This window comes from Atractosteus spatula, chromosome 4 (genome assembly GCF_055471065.1).
Source record: "Atractosteus spatula isolate fAtrSpa1 chromosome 4, fAtrSpa1.hap1, whole genome shotgun sequence".
NCBI classification, from domain to species: Eukaryota; Metazoa; Chordata; class Actinopteri; order Semionotiformes; family Lepisosteidae; genus Atractosteus; species Atractosteus spatula.
Window position 1 is genome coordinate 67,956,789 of NC_142709.1, and position 22,020 is coordinate 67,978,808.

Here is a 22,020-nt window from a genome sequence, read left to right on the forward strand (position 1 = left end):
TGGAGGAGGAACAAAAATCACTCCTCACTAGTGTCAGAGCCCCACCGCACACAACAGGAGGTGGCAGTGCATTTCCTGCCAGAGGAGAATTTACAAAATACAAACTACAGGGGTGTATGCAGTATATGCTGGTTATCTGGAATTTAAATTAAGGTGTTTAACAGGTTTTCTTCAGTACGTTTATACAGTACATAATGCAGATCATTCTCTTAGAATTTCTGTAAGTATTCCGTGGGAAATGGGAATAAAAAAATAAAAAGTAATTTCTGAGAAAAAAAATATGTCCCTTAAAAGCAACAGCACTTGAGAGAAATCATATTGAAAGCCATGGGCCATGATATACTGTAGGTAGCTCCACCAATTTCCTTTCAAGCTAAAATAAGGTTTACTTTCTGCTGTTATCACAATGTATGTGTTTTTTTTAATAGCTCATCTGAGCAACACATAGAGAGTGTCTTAATCCTATGTTCAATGGATTTCTACAACTGGCAGCCTTATTCCCTATCATCTTCATTTTTCACTGTTTTGCTGGCCAGGATTCATTTTAAGTGTTGTTGTCAGAAACCTGCACAGAGTCAGGTACAGTATACTGTATATATGTTGGTATGTCTCCCTACAGGCAGTTTGTCTGTTGCCACAATTTATAGAATCAGAACCATTGTCTAGTATTGATGGCTGTTATTTATAGATGCTACTCTATGTACAAGTGCATTCAATACTGTGAACAGTTACACAAAGGGCTGAAACAGTATCGAACACTCTACCCAGCAATGTTGTTAAAGCCAATACCTGGGCTTTTTTTCAAGAACCAGCTACATGAGATCCCTGGATCAAATGCTAATTGCTAACTACCAAACAGGCTCGATGGCATCCACTTGTTTCTAACCTTGCTTTGACCCCCACGACAGTAGGGAAGGGAATGAAAACTGGCTTCTTCATGACATCCCGAAGTTGCCAAGAAATTCAAATGTGAGGAAGCTCTTCATCGTGTGACTCTTTTGTGCACATCAGCTCAGGGAAAGGGAGGATAAAGTGAACGAGTCAGGCAGCAGTGCAAAGGAAATGATCAATCTGGACCGGTTTTTAACACCATAAACAGCCCACATGGGGATAAGTGCAGTGTGTCAACGTCCAGTGACAGCAATTCCAAGCACTTTAGTCTTATGGATCCCACCGTATATCCATAAATCAACATTTTAATGATGACATTACTCCTTCACAATGTTTTTTTTCTTTCCATGGAAAAATACTTTTCACATACAGGTCAGTCCATTTCAAATTCACTCGGATATTATATTATTATTATCATTATTATCATTATTATTATTATCTTGTATGACTTTTACATTTCACATTTATTCTTACATTTATGAATAACACCCAGGGATGTAATGTGTTCTAGATTATTGCAAAATAGTCCCAATCTCTTAAAAAATAGGAAATGTCTATGGTAGTGTACTTTATATTTATTGTTGATGTTCTGTATTTATTGTTTATTAAGCCAGGTGTTCAGCAGAAATTTGAATGATGAGGAAAAAGCAGTAATGGTTTGTTAGTATATATACAACTCCTTCATAAACAAGACACACTATAACAAAACAACAGGCATAAAAAACCTGTACTTTCTTACTTACTGAAAGTAAGTTTTGTTCTTAACCATTACAAATTATTCATTTACAGAAGTGGTTATATTGTGTTGTGTATGGTTTATGAAGGAGTTAAGACAGTTGTTCAAGTAAAGCATTATAGATAACAACATTTATAATGGCATATACTGTAGGATTCTTACATTTATTACATTATACACATACAGTAAGATGCAATAACAGAAGAAAACAAAGCTGATTTTCCTAGAATAAATTTTGTTTTTAATACTTTTTGAAAGAGATGTTATATGATTGCAAGTTTAACAAATGCACACTCTGCAATTCTTTTTTATCATCCTAAAAGCCAAGTCACCAAGTATGCAGTTATTTAGAGGCAGCTAGGTCTTCTATTTTCAAAGTATTAGATATTTAGCTGACTTGTATTTCTAACATAAAGTGTTCGATAGGCACCACATCCTTTTTCTTCCAAACTGTTTGTATAATGCAGAAATGGCCATTAGATGTTGCCAGCTGGATCAAACTGAGATTTAGCTTCAAGGTTCTGAAAACCTGCGATGATGATTCTTCCTTTACTATAGCAGAAGACTTGCATGTTATGAGAATCCACTCTGTAGTTCCTCATGAGTATTTTTTAAAAAGAACTATCAGTTTCAATTCTATTTTTTTATAATTAAAGTAAACGTCCTTTAATAATTATATGTGACTCAATAAATGCCACAACTGCTGGATATGATGCGAAGCAATAAATGCCAGCATAGTAAATGACATTGTTAATGAGATGCCCCCACAGACTTCAAAATTTAGCCTGAAAGGCTGCTCCGTCTGGCACTGCATCATTTGTATATATGTCTCACAAAAAGGCTATTTGAGGTTAATTTAATTGATTAACATTGTGAGGTTTCCTGTAATCTGCATTAAAGTTAAAATGGATGCATTTAGAGGTAAATTGATGAATATGTTATTTAAACCTGAAGGAAGGTTATTCATTTATAGCCAGAGCTGTTTTCCTTGTCGTATTAAAGCATCTTTTACCAGGCGTTTAGCTCAAACGATATAGGTGAAATATGCTGGTTGTCAATCTGAGTTTCCACCAGTGTTTTCTGCAAACCTGAATCTTACTCAAGATGGTAGATCTTACTATGTACAGTACTTGGTTACTTGTACATTGTCTACTGTTTGTTTGTATATTGTCTTGATGCACTGTCTGCACTTTGTGTTTTACACTTTTTTGTAACAATCGAGAGACTTTCTGTAAGTAAGAATTCCATTGTACCAGTACATGTACCGGTTACATATGGCACAAAATTTCAAATTCTTGTCTAATTTTTGTATATTATACTTCTTTACTATACACTCACTGAAATAAATATGTTGTACTGCACCATCATAATAGATATGGACATCAGTTACTCACTTAGTTCTGTTATCAGTATAATGAATATTTTGTGGGAATAAAACCGTTGTGTGCCTCAAAAGGCTGCCCGATAATGATCTTGTGCTACGATGTGAAAATGTGTGATACCAATAAATCGTTTCACAGAGTGTTAATTACACTTTGCCCAGCACACAATTTATAGACAGATTTTAAATCTTATTTGATTTTCACTGGGGCTAATGTAATGAATCTGATATTTTTCATTCCAACCTTTGTAAGTTAGCTTCTTTGTATTTTTAATCACTGGCACTAAGAAATGAATTAATAAAATGTGAAGATAAACTCATACAGTGATATAAAATTTGAAAATACAAAAAAGAACACTAGTAGGCAAATGGATTTTAAGAAGGTTTGAAATGCACACAAAACTATTTTCTGTTCAATCACTCAGATAGTGATTATATTTTGTGTCTTTGCCTTGGTTATTAGTATGTGTAGTGAGTGAAGGTATAAAAAGGTTAATATACCTCCAAGAGTCTGTGATATGGAAAATCTGTTATATTTTTATCACAAGAGAACAATATATCCTGCAACTTCAGATTAATTAATCTGTGATTCAGAACTTAAACAATTTCCTATCAAGACAGGAACTATGAATTAGAAAATGAAAAACAACACTTTCTCCAGATTTGAATTTTTCAATTTTCAGTTCTATGAAAAATGCATATCTTTCATGTCCTGGGCGATGCATTAGAGAGGGAAAATCACATTCTTTAGCCTTTGAAACCCAGTTTCAAATAAAAATATTTTAGTTTGTGTACAGTTTCTAAGTGTGGACACTTTGAAAAAAACACTGTGTGGTTTTCTTTCATATACTGTATGTTTGCATAATAAAGATCTAAGCATTTTTTTATTTTAGAATTATTAGTACTATGTTTTTATTTGTTTTGACAGTTTCATACATAGCCATACTGAACCTATATACGTAACTATGAAATATTTTTTGATTTTAGCAGACAAAATCATCTCAGTCAGTGTCACGGAGCGTAGATCAGGACCCTGTGCAGACTGCAGAATCTGGAAGGGAGTGAAACAGACATGGGGAGGAGACGACGAGGAGCTGGGCAGGCTGACGAACAGGGGGGCGTGACGACTGTGCACTGGTGCTTGGGGGGGAGGGGGGCGTGGTCCAGGCATACAAGTCCAAGGGAGTCCAAAGAGAAAATCCAGGGCGAAGTCCAAGAGTCCAGAGCTGGGTGATCCATCCAGGACAGACAAGACAAGGTTTAAAAACCGGAGCGGGATCCGGTGCAGGGACGGGGAATAAAAGTGGGTTAATGGGGCCGGGCGCTCCCAGCCCCGGACACAGACGGTCAGGATGCTGTGGTGAAGCCTGTGCCGTCGGGTCTCTCCTGGACCCGCTGGTACGCGGGGTTCCGGGCGTCCATCTCCCAAAGCTGAGCCCAGAATGGTAGGAGCGTCTGGCTTAAATAGGGATGGGCTGGATAGGAGGCAGGTGCACAAAATCAACTAAAACGGGAAAAAGCCAGAGCGCCCTTGAGAGGAGGGATTATGATCGTGACAGTCAGATTACATTAATGTTATAAGCTTGAACAATTTACTCATCCAACTTTTAGGGAGGATTCTGACTTAGAGGTGTTCAGTCAGAATCCAACAGATGGAAGTTTCACACCACTGGCTCCTCAGCCAAGTACATAAATTTATATGCATAGTACTTTATGCAATTATAACAACTTTGACCACTTTTAATATAGCATAGGTAGGCCACAGCAATACAAGAAGAACTATATTTGTACAGCCAATATGACATTTTGTGGTATAAGATATACACATTTACCAATTAAATCTAATTAACACTGTATCAGGTATTCCTCATCATTGACATCATTCTATACATCCATACTGCTACAAGGCAGCTTGTACTAAACAATACAGACCTATTACAATTATGATAACTCAAAACAAAATGGCTAGATTTGCAGGGGAGGATCATTACAGAATTCTGCTTCTGATCAAGAAGGAAAAACACTGAGTGACAAGAATAGAATAATATCAAATGTCTAATACTTCTGTGCAATAGTGTGTATTGTTACAGCTTTAGGTAACTGAGAGGTGTCTCTTAGATATTAGATAGAGTTTGTGACACTTGGCAGAGTAAACACTTCTAGCTTCAAAGGAGAGAGAATGTTTGCTGAGGTCTTGGGGGGTACCTTGAGCAGAAACAAGTGTAAAGTTTACCTTGGTACTGTATACATAGGTAAATTGTGGGTTAATGATTGTCAAGGAGCAGTACAGAAACACACAATATAAGATCACATTAAGAGCACAGAGAGAGAACAAGATAGAAGAAATAAGAAGCAGGAATAGAGAGAAGAGAGAGGAGTCCGGAGGAGTTGGGACTTCAAGCTTGCACCAGGCGAGAGCTCCTACTTCATGATCATCCAAACCAAACCTGACTGGAGCTAAGTATTTGAACCTTGCTAGCGAGAGCTTGCTATTCTGTGTTTTTAGGGAACTTGGGTTTCCTGGGTAAAAAATGCCTCAGTTAAAAACATCTTTCCTGCTTAGGGTGCATTTTTATGGATAGGGACATTTTTTTTTGTGGCATCGGGTGTGCAGAGAGAGGGATTTACCTGCAGGTTGCATTGTATTTAGTTAGAAGGCAGTTTATCTCTTATGTGGCCTCTGTAGGCATTAAGAGTTTAACACTTCTGTTTTATTATGTTTTGTGACTTCTAATCAATTTTTTTTGTTTCCAAAATTTATTTGGTTACAAAATGCACTTTAGGAAAATTAATCAACAGCGATAAGACCATTTTAAACTGTTTTTTCCATTGATGGTATTCTCAGTTTAACAACTTTGAGGGTAAGGCTGATACTAAAAAGAAAAATGCTACATGCTTTTCAAAACTGCCCTTTTTTAACAAAAAGGAAAACAGATGTTCTTGAGATAAATTTAGCCAAGGCTCTTAGTATATCTCTGTGCTATTTCATCACCTGCAAGAAATCGTTTTTCTCAGGGTGATTCAATTGCTTATTTCTGTTGAAAAGCTAAAAAAAGCTTGCTTAAGGGATAAGCTAAAATATGTCTGTTTTATCTTAGAAGGATTTTTGTATCGGTCAATGTGCAGCAGAGTTCAATCTGCTCTATGTCTGTTCCAGCTAGGACTCAATGATTGACAATCCTATCATCCATGCAGACAATATTAAGTCTCCACGTGTATCAACTGTAAATATGGAGGTGTCAGATTTAAAATCGTCAAGATGTCATCATGCCTGATGTCGATATGTTAAAATAAAAAAATGTTTTATTACAGTAAAGCTAATGTAATACACAGAATACCTATATGGCTGATATTTTAGCTATCCCAGGAGTGAAAAATAATGCAACCCATAATAGAAAAAGGTGACAATGTTGAAATGTTCAGCTCATACAGAAATAGCTATATGCATGAGATAGTTTATGTGTGACTTAACAATACATACACTGAATCTGCTGTGTACTAGAAAAGTACTTGTTCAAATAGACTTTTTTCCTCAGTGCAGCATTTTGTCTATTGCTATAGAATTAGCAGCATTTCGAAACACTTCAAAGAAGGTAACAAGAATTCAGAAACCCTGAAATGATGGAAAATCCATTGGAGGACAATTAATATGCAGGTTTACTTTTTCAAATGTAACCTGCTTGAGGGTATTTCTATTGAAAAGTGATGCACGATACAGTTTCTAAACTTAATTTTTAGATTGTAAATCCTGCTAACAAATTTGTTTCAATTAAACCATTTCCTTTTTTTGGCATCAGGTGTCGTGATTGTAGTGTGAGTGGTCAAAAGCCAAACATAACAGCTGAATCTCTCATGTTCAGATGTTTAAAGAAATAGCTGCAAATTTAAGTATTTTGCAGTTTAACACAGTTTAACACTTAGTTCCTTTGAGTCAAGAACCTCTGATCAGCGCTCACTGAAATCTTGTCCTTTACAATCATTTCATAGGCAACCAGATTTTCCAAAACCATACTTTCCAGGAGAATGGTCATGATGTATGTCTTTACAGTCTATTTGTGCTGTCCTTGATCGAACAATGCTCAATCTGATTATTAAAGCAGCCTAAAAGGCTATAAAATGTTTGTTTTTTTGTTTGGAATTGGCAACTTTTTTGTTTTGAACCTCCACAACTGGAAACTTCACAGCACCTCAGCTTACCACTATGACCCTCATAGCAGCACAGCAATGACAGAGCCTATGTGAGAGTTTCTCCACATGTTGCACCACCCATCCACTGTTTTCAACACTACAAGTCCTTGGTGTAGTTAGAATCAATTGGAGGATAGGACTCCAGCTCGAGCTGACAACACAGAGAGCTCAGAGGCACTGGTACAGTAAGTCATGGTACCCTGAATAAGTAAAGCCTACCCATCCTCAGCAGCATGTAGCCAATTGTTCACCATTGTGTGGAGAAGTGTTTCACCACTGGCACCAAAATCTCTAGTTGAGTTTTAACCACTGTATGAAAGAATGACTAAGAAACACTGATGAAAACACTATTCATTCTCAGAAATTAACAAAAGAACAGAGTAAGGATCTCAGGTGGCCTTTTACGTGAGTGCACCTGAGGTTATCGAAGCACGTGTTCATGAGGAAACAGTGGGACTAAAAAAATGCATTAGCCTCCTGTAGACAAGCTAATTGCTAGGTCTGATTCTGAATTAATAAATGTCACATTCACATGAGCGAGACTTGAAAGTGTCGGGGACCTCCTAGAAATATTGTGAGGAAGTAGTTGCCCTGGTGATGGATTAATTATCCAAGAAAAACCATGGGTATCTAATGTTGCTCTTAGCAGGAACCATTCTCATCCCATGGTGATGTGATGGGTTTTACATCCGCAAATTAAGAATTCACTGGTTCAGAAGTACGTCTTTGGAACATTACAAGTGACTTGTACAGTATGTTAAATTACGTGTTAGCAATAGCTCACATGTTGTGTGCTTTTGTGTGCTTTGTTTCTTCCTTATTTAACCTTATTTAAAGCAGAGGGAGGCCACACGATTTGCATTGTTGCCGAGATCATTTCTTTGCAGTGATGAAATGTAAAATTGTGTGTCTTGCCCCCCCCCCCCCCCCCCCCATAGGTACAAAAACATCACTTTAAATCAAAGATTATCCAGAGGAAAATACTGTAATTACACTAAAATGTGTTACCTTTTCCACCACTTCCATACAACACTGAAGTTTTGAAATCTCAATATTTGTTTCCCCTTCCTGCCGCTATGACATTGCTTTGTGACAGGAAATACATTGACAGGGACAGTGACAGGAAAAACATTGGGTATGATGTACTGTAGGTACTGTAGAATGGTCTACACTGCAGGTAGGAGACAGGTTTCTGCAAGTACAGTAAATGGGCTTTTGTACACCACAAAGTGCAAAAGCTTCACAGCAGGCATCCTGAAATTACCTGCGAGATTTTAAAGTTTCTGCCGACACTACAGACACATTGAATAACCTGAAACCACACAGTAAATGTTTTATTTATGCTTTTATCTGTTCCCATCTTTTTACAGGGATTTCTTTTTCATATTATTTACTACCACCAATTATATTTTTTCTGTTATGGAACAGGTAGAAGGGACAAGGAGAGGTAAATGTAATTGGAAGAAAATAACTGAAAAATAAAAATGATTTCTGTGTGAATAAATTGTATTTTAAATTAAAGTAAAAGAATGCCTGCAGGTATCTCCAGACTGTCTGTTATCATGCTGGTGTGATGAATCAGTTGTCAATTTCTAAATTAAAAATAACAGTTTCCTCTTAACCAGGTAGAGCAACTGTAAAGTAACCATGCACTGTATGTTTAAAGTACAGAAAATACCAATTCTGGAGATATGGAGAGAGATATTTGCTAATAAAATACTTTCATACTTGGTTAACAGCAATCTAAAATGAGGGGACATACTGTACATTGCTCATGTGGAAGAGTGGCTGGGTATTGGGAAGAATTAAACTTTTTCAAGCAGTTCTGTTAATGTTTCAGAACATTCACCAGCATTGATTGAACTGATCTGAGCAGCTATGAGATCACCTTGGTTTTTGGCTTGTGCCAGCCTAATATATTATGAGCTGGAATGCAGAAAGTGTTCATTACAAAGCCTAAAGCAAACAATATAGATCAATATCATATCAAGAGCAACTAATGGATACATTTTACCTAGTGCTGCTGCAGTTTTGAAAAGAGGGACAGAGGACAATTTTCAGATCAGTAGAAAACAGGCATTTTGAGAGCTTCTCACCTTGCTCTGTTTATCTCTGTGTGTGTGCTCGTTTTGGGTTTGTTTTTTGCTACTGTTTTGACATGCTATTCAAAACGTTTGAAGTACCACAGTAATATCGGTTAGAGACACCTGCAAAATAAGCGTCTCAAGAAACGAAGTACAAGCGATTTTCGTATTGCACTGCTGCCGTGACTAATTGTATTGGCACTGGCGGCTGGAGGCTCACGTAGTAAGGGACACCTCTGAGAGCTGCCTTCCAGAAATAACACAAGATCTACTGTACATATCAAACGAACTAACCAGTTTTAGTGGCCGGATTAGCACACAAAAAGTACAAGAATTACGCAATGAAAAAAAAATCATATAATATTAATAGTTTAAAAACTGCATCGAAAGTATTAGGACGCGGATGTGCAATGAATAATTCAGTTTAGCAGACTTTCTCTCTCTCTCTCGCAAGGTCAGCGAGTGCAGAAGGCTGGGCTTTTGACAGAGGGATTGGCTCCCTTGCGTTCACTGCTGCTTGGAGTCGAAGGCAGCGAATTTGGAGGGTTAAAAGCCGGTTCAAAGGATGCTTCGCTACGTGTGTGCTGAGAGGGGTAGTCCCAGGCTCTAGAAGAACGAGCGCTTTGCAGGGGAATTGAAATACATTGCCACTACTTCTTGTTATGCCGGGATCTGGCTTCAGCCGGGAAATGAAAAAACACTAAATGCTTGGAAGCCGGCGATTTTAAATCTATTTGTGAACTCAATCTCTAGAGTACTTGAGGGTTGGGTTGCAAAGGGGAAGGCGATGAAAAATATCTCAGACGTTCATGACATCGTGCCGACTTTATATTGTGTGATTTGGTAGCAGCTGGTGTTACTTGTGCGTTTTTATTAAAGGCCTATTTAATTTACTGAAATCATTTTAGAACACAGTGAAAATGTCTTGAGAAGAGGAACCTTTCGAAGATGACTGTAAGTACAGTACTTAGTGATAAATGTTGGTTTTTTTTAACTTAGCCTAATCAGTTTGCATAGAATATCTGCCTCGAAACATATTTCTCTTGTTAATGTAATTTACTTGAGCTACGCTTTGTTTATCCTCTGGTGTTTTGCATATTGGGCATGTCAACATAAGTCAAGTCTGCATCGTGTTAAAATCCATGTATCACCTCAAGCCTACAATTTGTGATCAGAAAGCATTATTATTACTACTTCTATGACTACTGTGGTTGTTTCTGTTGTTTTTGTTATTATTGCACTAGCTCACAAACGACTTCTTTTTGGGTCGTTCCATCTTTTTGGGATGCAGCGAATGACTTTGCATTACACAGACCTTGATTCCACTTTTTTTTTCCGAATCCAGAAAGAGGTTAACACCATCAGTAGTTGCCTTGGGTTAAAGGATAGACCCGGTCTGGCTTGCTGGTTAGTTGTTGGGGTTTGTGTTCTACTGGGGACCGGTTACTACCGTCAGAAAGGAAAGCATTAGAATGAAAATTGAGAATAAGCAGGGTCACCGTGAAAATTCGTGTTTGGCATTAAAAGTGTTACACATAAAAAAGGAGAAGGCGACAATAGGTGCTTTCCCACTCGAAACATCAAAACATTTACACTCCCGTTTCCTTCGATTGTCAAAACAATTATTTTGAGCTAATTGTGCATGTACAGTATTGTATGCAAAATCTCTTTCTATAGGGGGAGGGGTAGTTCATTCCTTGGAAAAAACTAAAGCAGGTCCACAGTATCTTAATCCCGTAAGGATCACACTGCTTTGATGTTATCTCTATATAAAAAAAGATTCTAAATATTGATAGCGTGTGTTCATTTCATCTCGTGATCGTTCTGTGATAGATCGTGTACCGCCGGCATAAATGCATCCTTCGTGGAGTCGTTGCCCTTTTAAGAGGAGAGCAAGTGCGGGTTTAAACAGGATTCCCACGGTTTTCCCTTTCAATAACTTCCAGCTCTGGTGGGTAGCTAGTCGCCTATGAAAACACGATTCCATTCGTAAGGTCCTATTAATAGTTCAGAGTTGAATCTTTCTTCGGTACACCGCAATGGGCACACCGCAGTTATACCATAAAGGCAGTAACTTCATTCACAGATTCGGGAAGGGGACGTTGTAAACCGATGTGCTCTGTGGTAAGACCCTCCGACATGTTCACGTTTAGGACGAGAATGTGAATGAAAGTAGCAAAACTGCACTGTAATTCAGGTTGTGTTGTGATTTTGTTGCAATGATCAAAGTCTTTTCCCGATTACATCCGATGCGTTGGTCTTTTTTGTTGTTGAAACTTGCTTTCGATTTCCTCCGTTACAAATATCAGAAGGCTTTTGACAGTGGGATCTAAGACAACGAGGGAGGTTGTGCTGAGTAAAATATTTGTCTGGGTGGCAGTGCTGCGAAGTTTTCGTCTTCGTGAGGTTATGATGTAGCCAACATATCCCGGGGAAGTGTGACTAATCCAAGGAGCGGGGGTTGGGATCGATTAGGAGGGGGTAAAAAAGCAAACTTCTGAGAATATACTTCCCGGAGTCTATCCATTCTTCGTGGAGATTGTTTTGTCTGGATCATGACCTGATTGCGCTATTTCCACTTCCTTAGAAACCGGCGACTCGGGGATTTGGTAATGGAAATGTAGCGTAAGCAGTGAATACCCAGCCCCTTGAAGAAACAGTATCGAATGTTTAAAATGTCATTTTTTTTACGCAGTATACAGCGATTTTGTTATGGTTCTATCTCTTGCCCTGTAATCCTACTGCTTAGAAACAAACATTGCAGAGAGAGAGATTTATGGAATCCGATGAAAGATAGAGCTATTCTTGGTGTTGCCGCGCCTCTTCTCGTCCTGTGCGTAATGCGTTTTAATGTGCTTGGCAGATCGGTTTGCTTCTGTTGTACCTTTCTAGCATTGCCTTTGGATTCAAGGTTTTATTTTTTAATTCAATAGAAAAATATTAACTTGAGACGTGTTATAAAGTTATAACAAGTAGCTATGTTTAAGTACGATGGATTTTGAAACTTGTTTAGAATGAGATCTGAATTGTAATCATTTCTTTTTATTTTCCCCTTGTGATAAACTACACAACCGAAATGTACTTAGTACGGAAAGGCAAATACAGGTTTGTAATTGTGAATGCTTCTAGGCTGGGTTCAAGCCCTTAATGCCCGTTTTTTGCAAACTATTGCATGCAAAGTACGTGAACTAATGTCATTCCCCTAAAATACAGTCCACCGTGTTTAGTTTCAGGCTTAGAGTACAAAAATAGACGGCGTAAGGATATACTGGTGCATAATCAGCGTGGTGTCCGAGGTTTAAGGAAATTAAGCACAAAGTCTTTAATCCATTGCAGTATAAATAAACGTCCTTTAGTGCTTTAAATGATTTTATTTTTTTCTATTATAGTTCAGTACTGTACAGTAATACGATTACAAAAAATACTAAGATCTATTGAAAAACACCAATTAATTGCGTAATTTCCGTAGGATAAAATGTGTCTTCACTTTGTCTTTCCTCAGTTATTTTTGGTACCATCGTAGTCTTCAACCACTTTTCTGGCAGATGATCTCAACTTGATTTGTTCAATAGGGCCATGACTACTGTTTGCCAAGGCTGTGAAAGTAAATTTGCCTTCTCCCTTTATCCATATTAAAATAGTATTGGGGATACCATTTTCCCCAAAGTGCTGTCCTCCATAGACAGATGGCCGTATGCACCAGTTGGCCATATAGATTCCCAATGGCTGCTGTATGCAAGCATCCTGCCTTGTAAATCATGATAAAGCAAACACACAGTTCCTTTACAGATCACCACCTGTGGCCATCCAGTGGCCCAGATCTCACTGTGCACCACGGCAGATCATCACATTTTGTTGAGGGTCACTGTTCCATTAAATCCTTTCTCGGGTTTCCTATACATCACTGTTAGCAAAGAACTGTGAAAACCTAGAGCAGTAAAAAAAAAACAGACAGGAGATAATGGCCTGTTGTAGCCTGTAACCAACTCTGCAGCAGGGTGAGAAACATTTCGGATTTAGTTCGTCTTCCATAGTTCCCCAGGCTGTGGAGAAAATGTCTGATGACTCCTGTGGACACCTGCACCCCATTTTACCATCACTACAGCTGGTTATCTACTGTCCCCTTCTGCCTCCTCTGAGCATGTATAGAGCACGTGTGATTGGCTGTCCTTTGACTTCACTCGAGGTGGAAAACCACTGCAGTTAATGGTTAACATCAAAATATTCAGAGCCATGGGCATTTTCTGCTCACTTCCACCAAATTACTAAGTACGACCATCCTGCATTGGAGATACTGCTGTAACAGACTTACTATTTGTTATGTCTCAGATGTACAGTAGGCATTAGTCAATCAGTACAAGTGGTCTGAAATGATCAAACATCTTTTATAACATGGAGTGGGTTCTTATTATTTAAGTCTGAGATGCAATATGCAGTTATATTTTTTGGTGTAAAGCAAACCACAGGACCAGGTTGTCCTGTACTGGGCAGACCTAGTTTAAACTCGGATGTTTATGCTTCTGCCGTGCATTCTGTTACTCCATGGCCTTCTGGTCGCAGCTACCTGGAGGTGTGACCTGCCGTCTAAGCTGAGGCAAGTCTTCAGTGGAGCAGAAACAGCGTAGGCTTGAGCAACATCAGAATGAATGCCTGTTGCAGGACCTGTTCTGAGATATTGCATTCTAATGTGGAAACTAAATGCATTTTTTTCCTAAGCTGCTCACCAGAAAAGCATAAGCAGCTTGCATGCTATCCATGTAATTTTGCTTTGGAAGGGTTCTGAACTTCTTATCCCCAGCTGTGCAAAACAGTCGTGGTTTTCTTGAGTCCGCTGGGTGTTCACTGACACGTGAGAGGTGTAAACGTTTCGGGTCCGCTGTTCTGTTAAACCCCGTTTGGTAACGTCCCTTTCCCTCTTCTTTCGTTTCCTTCTTCAGGATTACAGAGAGGATGGTATGGACTTGGGAAGTGATGCCGGCAGTCGCTCCAGCTCTGAATCAAACTCCAACAAAGTAACGCCCTGTTCGGAGTACAAGTCTTCTCCCAGCCTGGACCTGGCCACCTTAGAAGACTACGAGGAAGATGAGGACTATCAGGAGTACAAGAAGAAGGTGATCGAGGAGTGGGAAAGCGAGTATGGGGATTACGCAGACAACGAGGGCTACAGAAAAACGGTGAACAGCAGGAGTTTAGCTGAGGAGTTCCAAGATGTTAAAAGCCCCACCCCTCCTCCTCCCCTTGACCCTGCTCCTGAGGAACTGAAGCAGAATGGCAATATTGTTCCAAGTCACTCGGGAGCTAAAGCAAACAAACCACTTCAGCAGCCCAGCCAGCCCCTGAGGATAACAGGAGGGGGTGTGGGCTCCCCCAGGCAGGAGAGCTCGGGAACTAACACCGCAGAGGAACCTCAGCTACCCACCATGGACTGGGAAGCACTAGAGAAGCATCTGGCTGGCCTGCAGTTCCGGGAACAGGAGATGCGTAACCAAAACCAGAGCCAGGGAAAAACCAATTACACCTCAGTGAGTCCTTGCCTCCTGATGTCTTTGAGCTCCTGCTCCAGTATCCGGCATGTGTAAACGGAGCTGACTTGTGTTCTGTGCAGTGCCATTCCTGTCCAGTGTTGCCCATTTGTATCTGTGTAAGAGTCCATCGTGTTTTAGTCCCATCTGTTATCTGTTTCAGAGAGCCAAAATGTTAGGCCAGTGGAAATGTGGATTCAGGTGCAGTGTTAAGCTCTTTGTAGCCTACTGCTTCTCAGAAGAACAGTTGTTTGATCTATTGATTTTATTTCTGTTTGCAGTTGCAATTTGCTGTGGAGATCCGCTCTAGCTTTGTGGTCTGTGCTGTGGATAGAGGTTAGTTTTGCAAGTAAGCAGCAGAAATGGCAGTTTTGAACACTCAGCTGCTACCAGTAGTTCTTTTAATGAGGTTCAAAGCTGTTATTGCCACAGGTGTTCTGTTCATGCCAGTGGACAAGTATTTTCCTTTATTTGCAGAGTTAACATACAGGGCCAGTAATAGTAGTGTCTGATTGGTCATTATGGTAACAGGTAAATAAATCATATCTCCTTATCTGCAAACAAGCGAATTGTTTATCTTATTAGTCGTATTGCTAAAAATCTATAAATATATATACAGCACATAAACACATTTTAATGTCATGTGTTGCTTTTGTGGAACCTCTAAAGATGCTGAACGTTCAGTGTTATTATACAGTATATAGATTATAATGCACAGAAACCGAGTTGCAAGTAACTAAGCATAATTCACGTTGATTTTATACTTTTTTTTGACACAATAACGTGGAACGTATTTACAGTAATCTACTCAACAGGTATTCTTTGTATCTTGACTGCGAGTCTAAGTCGCCTTGTATAAACGCCTCCGCTAAATGGGTAAATGTGAATGTAAACGTATTGAACCCTCTTGGGCAGCTAAAGATGAAAAATGATGATCTGGAATTATTTGTATTAAAACTGGAGCGCACTAGAGGGCGCTATTGCAATGCGGGATGCAGCTAACGGTGCTGACTTGCTGGTTTTGGCTGTTTTCGTCTGGGCCAAGGTAAAGCATCCTTTCAAAATTCATCTTGGTGTCACTATGATTGCGTCACATTTTTATAGAGAGCCACAGTCGTCTTTATGCTTGTGAGCATTCATCAGTAAAAAATGTGAATGCATAAAATACGGTACGGTTTTTTAAAATTTTGTTGTTTTTTTACTTTTTTCCCTACCCGGGTATCTTGATTTATAGGCACGTTTTCTACATTTCAGCCCAAGAGCCACGGTACACTTTGTTTTTTAATGCCTACAAGTATCACACTGTTCTGTGTTTGTTTCACAGGCGACCTTGACTAATAAACATTGTCCTCACAAATGCTGATCCACCTTGTACTCTAGATAGCACCATGTTTAGGGAATAGGTTCTTGGTTCAAAACTCAGATAACACAGTCCTAGTATTGATAAGTCCTGTTATCAGGCCTGCATTGGTGATTGCCTTTTGCATCATTTGTAGACTTATTGGTGGAAGCTGCTTTATATCATGTCAGTACGAGACTTAAGGTTAAAGTCCATTATCTTAGCAATTATGGAAAAGTGATTCCATTTAAAAACGCGTTTATCTGCTAAGTGAGATATTGTGACGTTTTAAATACAGAGACGAAATTTTGCCCGTTAATTATTGAAATCATGAAAACATGTTTTTTGTGTGCTCTTGAGTGAATTGTTTCTCTAGTCTTTGGTTTCTTTATTGTGGGGAAAAGAGATAAGAACACTTGCCTTTTCTATGAGTGAGTCAGGCACTGCCTGATGTTCCACAGAGCTCAGGAACTTGATTTTAACAGCTGTAAAATCTGACACGGTATGCTTGGAATGTAGAGTTTTTTGTTATTCCAGACTCCCATCCCTGATCTTTCCACTGAATTTGAATGCAGTATGAGCAAAATGACGATTCTTTCACTCTTGGTTGGCCACAAAGTACATAGATTATCATGAACTCTCATTTACGAGAGCTGTGTTATTGCCTATCCCTACAAGTGGTTTCAGGGCCTCATAAATATCGAGGACAGATCTTAGTATTAAAAATACAATGTTCTTATTTCCTTTGTATATTCATGTATGTCAACAGCATGTTGTTTCTTTTTCACTGTTTTTGACAAAACACTCCAAACAGCTCAACTTCAGGAAATTTAAGATAAATTATGATAAGCAGAGATGAGTGTAGGAAAGTTAATTTGCTGGAAATAACGTTAAATCCTTTGTAGAACTCTGAAAAACAAACAACAGTCAGTGTGTTCTGAATAATTTTGTCTGTAAATGAAGCTTTTTCTCAAATTCGAGGATCCATGTGCAAGTTGCAAAAATCAGTAAAATAATTCAAATCCAGTTCATTTTGTTGACAATTTTTCAGTTGTCTTACCAAAGACGTCTCTTACGAAATTCTCAGTTATTACAGTAGAACAGTATTTTGCCTAGGGAAGGATAATTCTGTAGTCTCTACACATGGATTTTGGTAGTGAGAGTCTGTTCAGCCTATCTTGTTTGTCCGGTTCCAAGGAGCTAATTGATTTTAGGATCTTACCCATCCATTTCTTGAAGAAGCCAATAAAATCAACTTCCACATCATGTCTTGGCAGGTTTTTTCCAGACACCTCACACCCTCTGCAAAAAAAAAAGGGTCTTGTGCTTTTAAAGTGCCACCTCTTACTTTTCATTTGTGTTCCTGAGAGTTTGTTTCATCATACAGTACAGTGTCTCCATACAACTGTGAAACAATGCTTGTGTAGCAATTCTTTCATCCCAGGACAAACCAGGAGAGACAGCACTAAGTATTTCAGGAATTTAAAAGTATTTCTTGTTCCTTCCCACACAACAGGGAATTCCTCAGCTGATAGCTGAAGCCGCAGTTTAATGTTCTTTGTAAGCAATGTGCACCGCCCAGTGGCACTGCACAGTTAGAGGTGCTACATGTCAGGACATTTATTCCATGTAAAAAGGTCATTTACAAACCCGGGTTTTGTGCATATACACAGGAATATACAGTAAGTACCACTAATCAATTAGCATCCATCTGCCACATAAATGCTTTTGTAATTGTGAAAGTTGCTTGGAAAAAAAGCCTGCATTTGCATATCGGATTTTCCCTCTTGGTTTTTCACGCTAAGTGAAATCTACTCTGCAGTCAGAGAAAAAACCCTCGTAAATCGTTTTATTCCCAGGTTTGTTCAGTTCACACCAACACATTGAACACAGCTGTGATCTTTCCTTGTCATTTCATGGTTTTATTTGGAGATGTACTAGATGGGCTTGCTTGCTGCAGCAGGTGTTTTAAGTGTGCAGGCTGTTTACTTTTGCTTGGGAGGCTGCAGAAAGATGAAGACACGACAGGCTCAGTATGTAATGGAACTGGAGGCAGTAGGGGGTTTGGAATTGGATTGGATTTGCTGTGCTGAAATATTTCTTAGTGCAAATATTGGTGCAACAGTGGAGGGTAGTCCATAAATTGTAATGCACAAATTTAGCGTTCCTTCATTCTCTGTCAACTGGCATTGTGAATTGTGCACTAACACTGTGTGGCATAACAGGATAATTGTTAGGAAATGTACACCTTCATAATTTACCTGTATTTACCATTAATATTAATTTTACCATTCAATTTAGTCCAAAATAGTCAATAAAATTGAAATACTCTAAATCCCGCTCATGAAGCCATATGGAATAAGCAAAAATATATTTTTATGTTTATATCCATAGATATTGGATTAACACTGTCACCTTCTTCAAGATTTAAGATTTTTTATTTGCCATATACAACCAGTGTATTGGAATGCTTACTCGTTCATGGTAAATATCTGAAATAATAAGGTTAACTATTGATCAATAAGTGAAGAGCTGTCTAATCCACGGTTAAAGTTGGTGTTTGCTTGTTTAGAGTGCCCCTAGTGAGCACTCTAAAATTAACAAGAGCATCTTTATCATCACAATTTGTACTTTTAATATAATCCTAGATCAGTACAGTAAACGCATAGCCATTTAATGTCAGTTTTTAAAGAAAGGCTAATTCTTCAAACGGGGGATTGGCTAAAGCTCTTTATGAATGTCTACATTTAAAATGAAAAAAGGGATCCCCAAGATTTATTGTAGCTTGAAAGTGTTTAAAATGAATTGCATTATGTGAGACTCTGGGTTTCATATTTTTTAATTGAAAGAATGGGTACACCATTATATAACTCAGAAAGGATTTTCATTCCCACATCACACTTTTTCATGTTGTGCTAGTCCTCTGGGAGAGAAAAGCTTTTAAAGTGGGTTTAAATATTTAAATTTCACACTGATAGTAGCATCAGGGCTTGTGCTGAAGATGTCTTGTGAAATGCATCAGGATCCTGAGAAAAAATACTCTTCAGATTTTTCGCCAAACTACATTCTTCCTGCTGCACTCCGGTAAAAAATCTGTTACAAGATGTGCTCTTTAGAAACGTAAGACATGGGATTGGTCAACAAAACCGGGTTTTTCTAATTTGATTTTGAGAAGCTACTTAGCCAGCTTGCTGAAATCAGTCCTGTCATGGAAGTAAACAAGTATGTACAGTAAGTGGTCCCAAATCTCTGGTATTTATCAGAATTGTGCTCCTGGATTTTTTCATGTTGTCATAACAAGACAGTTAAAAATGCTTAGACAGCGTAGCCCGCTGCCTGAAAACTGTTAGCATTAAAAACTGCACAGGTCTTCTCCCATGTTCTCTTCTGGATGAAAAAAATAAGTTGATCCCAGAAGCTATGCAACATCTTTTTCAGATTCTGCGCTTGGATGATTAGAACTGCCTTCCAACACCTACGGAAGACTGCAAGAGTTTACGAAGCCTTTTACATTGTTCTGCTACAGTATTCTAAACCTCCATGACAACCACTGAAAAAGTATTCCAACGCGAAACTGTGATTAATGATTTAAAATTGTAAATGTGTCAAATTTAATTAGCTTGGTGATTAATCATATCTTTCTTCAGGCACAAGATTGACAACAGTGAAATCTTGACATTTCTCTCCAGTGTGGGCTGAAATTGTGTGTGGTATGGCAGTAGATGTTTTCAGACTACTAGAATGCTTGTTCTGCTGAATTGTTCAGGTGAAAGGAAGAAAAATGTAAAACAGCATACAAATGAGAGTTGACCATTCAACAAATTTAGTCCGCTTGCCAGGAACTAATGGATTCAGGATCTTATCCAGATGTTGCTTGAAAGAAATAAGCTGACAAAATTGAACAGATTATTCTATATTCGACTGTTGAGTCTGCTTCAGGTGTGCATGAGTACGAATTGAAACACATGCTTAACGTCCATCTAAATCATACCTCAGTGACCTCGTTCTGAATGAGACTCTCTCACTGACTATTTTGGAAGTGAATGGTCTCACATTGAGGCAATATAGTACTATGTGTAAGAAGGAAAATCGCTTCCTTTCCTTTAGGGAACATAAGAATGTTATGAAAATATCTCGATCAACATAATCTTTACTTTTACTCCGTGCCTATTACTTACTGAAGCATACTGACTGAGGAAGAAGTAATAGGTTTATTCCATTACATTTATTCCATTTATTCCAAGAAAGAAAACACAATGTTTCGGCCGTGGAACCTTCTTCAGGTGTGAGACCTCACACCCGAAGAAGGCTCCACGGCCGAAACGTTGTGTTTTTTTTTTTCTCTTTTCAGCATGGAATAAACCTATTACTTGTTCCTTTGCAGCCTACAGTATGCATGCTGACGCAGCTACCCACCTGAACTATAGAGTACTGATGTGGAACATTATTTAATTTTTTTGATTTATGGCTTATATTCTCAAAATGGACTTGTTCTTTACACATATAAGAATTTAACAGGGCTTGGCAAAACCTGTTGATGCATTTATGTTAATAAAATATTACTGCTTATGCTTGAAATAAGCACCATAGAAAATGTAATTTCCTCACATTACGTTGTCCTTAGGTAAGAGACGTTTTGGGTGAAAAACATCCTTTTATTCACTGTGTTGAATATCCTGTGTTTTTGAGATGATTGATAGTGTATTTTTCTAAAGATTCAAACTATTTGCCCTGAAGAAACAAAATGCCTTTGACATGCCAATGCTTAGCAGAAGCATACAAGGATGGCTGTAAAGAAAGAGAAAATGCAATATTTATGGTTTTCAGAGGAATATATTCATGGAAATTATATAGTACTATTCCAGAAAGCTTCCCCCAGATGTATATGATCTTATTGTATGTAGCTCATCTGGGCACTCAATTGTAAGTGCCCAACAGATACATACTGTGCACTTGGCCAGCTCTGAAACAGACTCTTATTCTGTAGCCTAAGATCACAAGTAAGGAATGGTGGTCATTAAGGTTAGGATAAGCCTGAATCACTGTGACTATATTGACTGATTCATAAACATATAATGGTTTCCCTCATCAGTGATGATTCTTAAGTATTCCAAAGCAGAATTAGGCCTTGCATTCCTTTCCATCATCAAGAAGAACGAGTCCTCTGGACAGAAGCAGAAGTCTGTGTCAGAAGTCTGAGGTATAGAATCTTTATCATCTGATGTTATGTACACCCCGATTTCTTTTGAAAAGGGGTGGGCATGCATTGCAATTCTGTGGATGGTGGCAGTCTAATTTGTCTTATACATCTGTATGTAGCACTGCAAGCATTATCCATCCATCCATTTTCTAACCACTTTATCCTATTGAGGGTCTCAGAGGAGCCCGAACATATCCCAGCTAGCAATAGGCACGAGTCAGAATACACGCCGGACGGGACTCCAGTCCATCATAGTACACTTTCACCTTCAGACATTAAATTCGAATGTCGGTGACAATGCAAATGAGAGGAATATGTTTGCTTAGTAATCAGCTTAGTAATCTTGACAGATCATAGAATTGTCCACAGCAAGCTTGATGGTTTGTTCAGCTTTTTGTATAATACGGCAAGATGTATCCAAATTCTTTTTTGGTTGTCAAATGATTGTCAGAATATTCCTGAGTTAAACTCATTTCCTCCATGTGTTAAAGGACCAGTAGAATAAGTGAGATTGCTTATTGTAAGCTTTACAGTTCACTAAAGTCATGAAATGCCCATGCTCCATGCATCACAAAAAGCTTCTTTTGCTGGAATGATGTGGGGAGACACCTTGGTAAACGGGTGCAATTAATGTAAGTGCTGTATATAAATTGTATTTTGTGTCAATTTATTTATTTAA

The 22,020-nt window shown here is 38.5% G+C and overlaps 1 protein-coding gene across 2 annotated transcripts in view; it reads left to right on the forward strand.

Annotated features, from left to right (window-relative positions):
• The first annotated feature begins 9,923 nt into the window (after window positions 1-9,923).
• The window catches only part of schip1 (schwannomin interacting protein 1), a 52,188-nt gene continuing 40,091 nt past the window's right edge, over window positions 9,924-22,020 (forward strand). The window contains exons 1-2 of one of the 2 annotated variants that reach the window (XM_088914947.1): window positions 9,924-10,234; window positions 14,218-14,802. In XM_088914947.1, the coding sequence (XP_088771073.1) occupies window positions 10,229-10,234; window positions 14,218-14,802 (591 nt within the window). In that variant the 5' untranslated portion in view covers window positions 9,924-10,228. Of the gene's footprint in view, window positions 10,235-11,240; window positions 11,405-14,217; window positions 14,803-22,020 lie in introns of those variants that run through there. The other variant, XM_088914946.1, reaches the window with a different exon arrangement.